An 8,038-nucleotide genomic window follows, 5' to 3' on the forward strand; every position below is an offset into this window, starting at 1 on the left:
CCGATGAGGTAATCATGGTCGAGATCATCAGAGGTCCTATCAGGATGACTCAATATGAATCAAGTGTTACAATTTCGAATAGGATCGGACTGGGATCAGATCTACCGTACGAATTTCGGAGCAATCTCAAATCATCATATTTTTATTTCAAATTTATCCTAGGGTCTGTGATACAATCAGAGAGAGAATAGAAAGATTCTAGAGAGATAAAATTCATAAAGAGAGAGAAAGATTTGGAGAGAGAAAATAGAGAGAGAATCTAGAGAGAGAAGGTAGAGAGAGGAGAGAGGAAAGAGGAAGAGAAAGAGGAGAGAGGAAAAATTCTCTCTTTCTTCTTTTTTTTTCTATTTTTCTTTTTCTCTTTCTCTTTTTCTTTTCTTTTTCTTTTTCTTTTCTTTTCCTTCTTCTTCTTTTCTTCTTCTTCTTTTTTCCGTGGGTTTCTTTTGGGCCGAAACAGGGGACCGTGAGGTCCCCTCGTTGGAATTCCGATCGACGGTGCAGCCGACGTGGGGCGGCCGTCGGCAGGAGGGGAGCGACTCGACGACACTAGGAGAGCCAAACCGATGGTCGGCGGTGACCACCGGTGCCGGCAAACAAAGAAAAATGAAACCGAAAACTCTCCTTTTTCTCAAAGAAATCTGGCGACTCCGGTCGCCGGCGAGCATGCACACTGGCATGGAAAGGAAGGGGGAGAAGAGAGGAAGGGGAGGAGGCTTACCTCCCGGCGAGAAATTGGATGGTACAGGGACGGTCTTCCGTGGTGGATTTTCTGGTGATCTCTACCGTTTTGCCCCGAGATTTCTCGATGAGAGGAGAGTTCTCCTCCTTAAATAGGACTGGAGGGAGCTCGTTTCCGACTCCGATTGGGAGCCGGTGAGAGGAGGAACCCCTGTTTTCCTTTTTTTTTTTTTTTTTTTTTTGAACTGTGGGCTGATTCTGGGCCCAATTTGGGCCGGGGTGTTACACTTTCCATTGGGTTCGGGTTGTATCTTTGGGATGAAAGACTGATTGATCTTTTTATCGCGATGCCCACCATTTGGTCGTGACTCACTCCAATCTCTTTCTTCCATCTGCCGCTATTTCACGAACCAACGGTCGACGTGGCGAAAGAAGGACAATCGTAAGATACATCCTGAACCCCTTTCCAACTAATTGTTGCCCCTTTCGTTTCGTAACACGGTGGACTCTGTGGGACTCTGTGGGAAAGAGCTCAGGTGAAAATGTATTCTGTTCTAATATTTTATCGCCAGAAAATCTGAAGATAATGTATTTTGGTGCCAGTGAACTAGTTTTAATATCACTATTATTTCAGTCAAAAAAAAATATCACTATTACATTTGCGATAATATTGTGGATAATATTTCTTGAGGTTTTATTCCTTTTGCACTCGTTGTCACCCAAAATCTCATTATTGGTTCTTGTTCTTCTTCACTTATCATTCTTGTTTGTGTAGGACATATATTCTTTTCTTTAAATCCATTGGCAGTGCGAATTATATTTGTATCTAGAAGCACTATTTTTTCTTTCTTACACCTGAATCTCTTAATCTTATCACTGTGAAACTGAGGAGAATTTGCTACTTTGAACATTTTTTTCAAATGAAATCCGCTAGTTAGATTTATAAAGATAATGAAAAAAGGCATATTGTATTCCCCCCACAAAAAAGGCATATGAACAATTAAAATCATACTAAGATAGTTTGAACTCTGCTTGACTAATATATTTGTACAATGAGGTCCGTGAATTCCCCTATCCCCAAAAAAAACTCATGTCACAGATTTCTATCGACCTTCAGTTGTAACTGTAATTTTATTGCTGGAAGACCAATTTCTTTCCATCAGAGTTGCTATGTAGAAACCTGGCTTTTGAGGCTGAGGTAGCAGTGCACTTTCAGTGCCTAACATGAGCACTACCTCTGCCATTGTTGGTCTATCTTCACTCCCTTCCTGCACACACAAGAGAGCCACTTGGATACACTGTAATATTTTAGACTCCGGATATGCGCATCCCACTGCTTCATCAAGTATTTCCAAGCATCTACCTTCTGTCCATAGTCTCCACGCCTGTGATAATCCAGGTACGTTTAGAATGAACAACTAGAAGTAATATTTAGAATGATGACATTATTGCATCAAGTACTTACACGTCCTAAAAGGTTTACATGAGCTTCTGCTTGATTGATCATTCTATTCTTCTTACCACTTAAGATTTCTAACACTAGAACACCAAAGCTGAAGACATCTGATTTCACTGAAAAGATACCACCCATTGCATACTCCGGTGACATATATCCACTGCATGTCATTAGCAAAATTAGTTTATGCAACTAGGATATTGCACTCAGATTTATACTTTATGAGTTGATACACTTATGTACTTACTATGTCCCAACAACTCTATTTGTATTCTCTTCAATTTGGTCAACCTTAAAAATTCTTGCAGTACCGAAGTCTGAGATTTTTGGGTTCAGCTCCTCATCAAGAAGAATATTGCTGGCCTTCAAATCTCTGTGAATAATTTTCAACCTAGAGTCCTGGTGAAGGTAAAGTAGTCCTCGAGCAACTCCTAAGATGATGTTGAGGCGCTTTTGCCAGTCCAAAAATGCACGTCTTCTCCTATCTGGTCCAAAGTTACACTCCTTAGCTTGACAAATGTATTCTGAAATTCAACTAAGCTACTTGTTCTTTGCCTTTTTCCTTTGAGATAAGTCTACTACATATTTCAAATAAATATAATCTATCTTTTACCAATATTATACTCTTTAAATCCATGATTAACCTTATAATCATAAGTTGAATATTTAGCACATGGAAGAATTCCTTATGGGCTAATTCTTATACAAGATGAAATGAAATAGTTCTGCACCTTAGGTTATTAGCAACGATGTGAGATTCAGATTCTGCCCATTTCATTTCAGTAGGAGATCTAATACATAGTGCTGAGATTAAGGGTAAAGGAAGTGCCAAGTTAGAGGAATCAGATTATCTACTGCCACCATCACCACCACCTCTGTTCATCTTTCAAAATAGCCAACTTGATTAACTAAAATGCATTATGTTGCAATTTCAGTCCCGACAATTCATACCATATACCCCTTTCTTTGAATGATAAAAATCTATATAGTTTCTGAAAAATCAGATAGATATTCTTCATGGCGGTCTTAGCTTAATTCACAATTATTATATTTAAAAGAATTTAACCTGATATGCAAGAAGAATATATCCATTCTTATTGTTTGTCCATCTTAATTGTTAATCCATTGCCCCATCAATCCAGTCTTAGTTTTCTAAATTCCTTCATCATTGACCTACTCAGAAGACCTAAGCAGAAGTCTGAGTATACATGATGATCAACTAAGTCAAATATAGTCACTAAGCCTGCGAGATGTCCATCAAACATTGCATTGTATATAGAGCATAAAGTAGTCAAATGGTGCAAGGATAAAGGCCAAACCGAATATGAAACAGTCCAAACTTGTATTTTGCAAGTACTCATACACCAGCAATCGTTCCTCTCCTTCAATGCAGCAACCGAGAAGGCGAACAAGATTTCTGTGCTGAAGTTTAGCTATCACCAACACCTCATTTGTGAATTCATGGATGCCCTGCACAGAATCTTTGGACAACCTCTTGACAGCAATCTTTTCCCCATCGTCCAACTGACCCTGCTAATTGCTATATTTAGGTGAGTTCCACAATGCTCTTTTTTCTAAGAGTTTGTAATAACTATAGGATCAAATAGCAGTATGCCCTAGAGTCAAAAAAATTACCTTGTAAACAGGGCCAAATCCACCCTCTCCAAGTTTATTATCATCAGAGAAGTTATTGGTGGCAGTTCTTATGGTATGTATATCAAATAAAGGTAACTGTAGCTCATTTCCTCTGCTTTCTGTATTGTGGGTAGTAATTGTCTTACCTAGCATGAAAAGTTTAGTATAACAAGATCAATTATGTGATATTCTTGAATTCAACTGTACTTGCATCTCTAGCCAAAAAGTTCCAAAACAAAAAGAAAAAAATAATACTTGTAAATAGAACAACAAAAATTTCATTCAAGACAGCAATTATTTTAATTGATTCACAAGTATGCATTCACATGGGTACAAATGTGGAATTCATGGTTGACAGAGTGCTAGGTGTCAGGAGCTAAAGAATATACTAGGTAACAATCAGAGCTTAGCAAGATCTGTTCTAGAAACTGTGCGTAGGTCGTTTAAAGCTTGTGGGTCACTCTGCACTGGAAAGAAAGCCGGAAGTCATGTCATGGTTCAGTAGAGATTATCGGATATATTATAATTTTTTCCTTTATTAGTATCATTTATGGTAATAGATTGCAGGATCCCTATCTTTCCTCGTTACACACACAGACACACACACACGTGTATATGTACCTAATTAGCAGATTAATGAGAAAACAATATTGAGGTAATAATGTAGTCATTGTCAATGTAGAACAACCCTGCAGAACATAATAAAAACAAATGCAACAAGCCATGCAAGTTTGTTTTCAAAATAATATGCCAAGGAAATGTAGATGGGTGGAGTTACCAACTACCAAGGGCAACAAATGTAGATGGGTAGAGTTACCAACTACCAAGGGCAACATGTGAAGAAATATATCAGAACTAGATACGTGAGTACAATATATTCGAGACAAAAGCATTTAATGCAATTGAAAATGCTTGTTTACATATGAGACCTCTCACTTGGAGAGATGGATACCAACTAGCTCAGTTACCAGCTGTTAGTTTTTAAGAACCACTGTATTGTTCTCTATCTTGGGCATAGTGTAAAATGAGGGGGCCCATTTACTCCACCAGAACCATGTTCATTGGGGAGACATTGAATTATGCTGTGGTGATGCAGTACATCATACCATATGTTTTCTTGCATAATATTGCTTTCTATATTTGCTTAAAACAAGTTTGAAAGTTTTCTCTGAGTTTCTTTTTGGTTTTGAGAATATATATTGTATTCATTTTTTATTTGAATAAAATTCTTCTCATAGTTACCTCTAAACCATTACCCGAATAGAGGTGACACCTAAAGATTTGCATCTGCCATCAATAGTGGTCGCAGAGCTTCAGCAGCCCTGGAAACCGATATGCACATGACTTGTCTTAGGCACTTTTTGGATACCAAAAACTTGTTAGAGGATACCTAATGACCATTCGCACCTACAGCTTTCTTCCCTTGCCGACACAATACACAAAAAAGCTAAACAAAGAATTATCTACAGAATGTAAACATAGATGGAGAATCATGAGAGAAATTAGTGTTTATTTAACTAAAATTGTGCAAAGGCAGCTTTAAACAATAAGGTGTTAAATGGATGGAGGAAGATAACGAGAGAATTAGCAGCTTTCCACCATATTGATCTTTATTGCATCATTTTGTATCCCTATGGATCATTTACTGATCAATATGCTCACTTATTGTTATTTCTTGTCCACAACTTTTTCCTGAAGGGAGACACTCAACTGAACCTTTTTGTAGAACCTAAACACGCTTCCATTACAATTAGAGATGGCAATGCTTAACCGGTCTAACTAGATTTAATCTATTATAGGTCAGCCTGGATTACTTGTTTAATAAAATGGCCAAGCATGGATCTGAATTTTTGATCTGTTTAATAAATAGATTGGATTTGGATAGACAGATTTTTGATCTATCTTGTACCCATATTTGGTCCAATTCGGCCTGATTGGCGTCCCTAATTACAATGAGCTTGACATTTTCTCATATGTTTTGGTTCTGAAGAGAAAAGTAGGAAAATAAAATTTCCATTCCTTGTTTAGCTTTTCTTAGACATCAATTCCAAGAAGGATTGTGATGCATCAAGGTATCCACAAAGTAAGTCTACTGAAACCAACTAGAGAATTAACATAGGAGTGAAATGCTTGTAATTTAACTACAATTGTTAGACATGGATAAAGTGGTCATTGGTGCCTTAAATTATCTAAAGAAAGCTATTTGGTGGACAGGACCAATACATTTCACTTCTAATGGACTCATGAAAGATGTCAACTTAATTATTCTATGTATTGCCAACCTGAATGAAATCATTTTACTTGTTAGCTTGAGCATTGAACGCTATTGTACTTCTCTATCAGGCATAAAATTATTTGATGGATTCTTAGTTCGAAATGTTGATGAAATCTGTTCTGAAAAATGTTGAAGAAATCAATGCTAATACTTGAAGTAAAATTCGTTAATATTGTACTATCGCTGGTATAAGTGATAGATCATGCCTGTATGTGTAGGTAAAGGGGTAAGTACCTTGCTTACTTTTTCGGTTCTTCTTCCACAGAAGGTGAATAAAGCACACAGGTAGAAGAAACCCTGCCAGTGAAGAAATGATGATGACTATCAGCTTCTTTTTGCCATAATGGTCCCTTCTATGACCTGCACAACAAATTTTTGGTATTAGGACTTCCACTTAGGGTACATTTCTTATGATATGGAATTTAAGTTATATATTTTGTTCTGCATTAACCTATCATATAAATGTGTTTGGTAACATGTATGTTCGAACTGGTATACTAGGTATATTTCCACTTTGTCATCAGAACATGTTCCTACATTCAGCGTACTGAGAGTCACAAACTTAACAGAACTATATCACCTAGTCACATTCACCTTAAACCATATAAAGTAAGTATTATGGTTATTTTGACAAAACCAACAAGATATGTTCGGAGGTCTATGATAATCCTTTTAGTTATCTACCTCCCTTTCAACCCAACAGTCATATCCAGCTGCCAGAAAGTTCCAAATGTAGTCAATATATGTACTGCTATATTCCTAACCTAACTCGCACCTTTTCCTTGCCCTCTCAGGAAATAATCGTTACCTAATTCAGAAGATGCAAGCCGAATGTATAGATTCTCCCCTCCTTCGGTGAACACTCTGATATCTACCAGATCTCCGGTCCATGTTATGCACCCGCTCCCTCCACTAATAGCATAGGCACTGCAAGAGCAGTTCTTCAGGCACCAGTCCTTGCACTCTTCCAGATTTTTGCTGCTGTGCGCGGTGGCATTTGATGTATCAGGCAACTTCACTTGTTCCAGCCCGAAGAAACCATCCGATGAACAATTCAAAGCTATTCTCCTGGCACAGCCATCAGCATTGTCTCTCATTGTCCAATTTTGAGGAGACTTGGGAGTGAATCCCCTCAAGCAATCACAGGCCGGTGAGTAGCTTGTACTGCATACGCCGTTAGCTCCACAATTGGCATACTCGTCACACGGGTCTTTCGGATGCCACCAGTAAAAGTCCCATGCAAGGTTTGATTTATACCGCACCAAACGCTGAACCGTTCCAGTCTCGTTCAGCAAGACACGAGACAGAATAGAATTGTCGAGTACTTCGAAGGTATAGCTGGCCTCATACTCATTGCAAGTTAGATTAAACCTGAACATGTTATTTTTTTTCATCTCTGGAATGCCACCAAATCCACGTCCATTCCAAGGTCCGGTGCGATATACTATTTGGACAGATCCTCTCCATAAGAAAAGCTCCGGTACTGCATTGATGTGTAGCTTGTAGGAGTAGTCCCCTGGAGAAGGGTCAGAGGAACTCTTCCATGACGTGAGATGCCTGTCAACATTGGTTCTTAAATCCCATTCAAGCTTCATGCCTGGCAGAAGTGTGTCACTTGGATGATCAAAGCTCTGCCACAATAAATTCTTCGAAGTTCCTTCAATCAGGACAAGATTTCCCGAGTCTAGGAGCTTTACAACAGGATTAATTGCATTTGACGTGCCTGTCGACCAAAAAACATATCCGGTGCTGTTTAGAAGTACTAGATTTCCATCACCTGTGAGATTGAGAACCCCCATGGAGCCATTGAGGGGAGAGATTCTATTGGCAACCCACGCAACTGTTTTATCTGGAGTGCCTCTGTAATGTATCCCCAAATATCGATTATTCGAGTCGCCAGGGCTGAAGAAGCCCAGTTCGAAGGTCCCATCTGACGAGATTAAGATTTGTCCATCTACAATGGATTTGGTTGGTGTCATTGTATCTCCTACAAT

General features: G+C 38.6%; 1 protein-coding gene across 1 annotated transcript; it reads right to left on the reverse strand.

Moving 5' to 3' along the window:
• Positions 1 to 1,626: 1,626 nt before the first annotated feature.
• LOC105050001 (receptor-like serine/threonine-protein kinase SD1-8) lies at positions 1,627 to 8,038 on the reverse strand. The gene is made up of 7 exons (XM_073251227.1): positions 6,820 to 8,038; positions 6,279 to 6,404; positions 3,770 to 3,915; positions 3,454 to 3,664; positions 2,382 to 2,619; positions 2,144 to 2,294; positions 1,627 to 2,063 (listed from the first exon to the last, which is right to left on the reverse strand). Exons 1-7 carry the CDS (start codon positions 8,021 to 8,023, stop codon positions 1,782 to 1,784), a joined length of 2,358 nt encoding a protein of 785 aa, XP_073107328.1. The 5' UTR covers positions 8,024 to 8,038; the 3' UTR covers positions 1,627 to 1,781.

This window comes from Elaeis guineensis, chromosome 2 (genome assembly GCF_000442705.2).
Source record: "Elaeis guineensis isolate ETL-2024a chromosome 2, EG11, whole genome shotgun sequence".
In the NCBI taxonomy this organism is placed as follows: Eukaryota; Viridiplantae; Streptophyta; class Magnoliopsida; order Arecales; family Arecaceae; genus Elaeis; species Elaeis guineensis.

Coding starts and splice junctions, on each gene's coding strand:
- LOC105050001 (XM_073251227.1), bottom strand. CDS start 8,023: ATGACACCAACCAAATCCATTGTAGATGGACAAATCTTAATCTCGTCA. Junction 6,405..6,819: donor CCTGAGAGGGCAAGGAAAAG/GTGCGAGTTAGG, acceptor TTTGTTGTGCAG/GTCATAGAAGGGACCATTAT. Junction 3,665..3,769: donor GATTTGGCCCTGTTTACAAG/GTAATTTTTTTG, acceptor AGCAATTAGCAG/GGTCAGTTGGACGATGGGGA.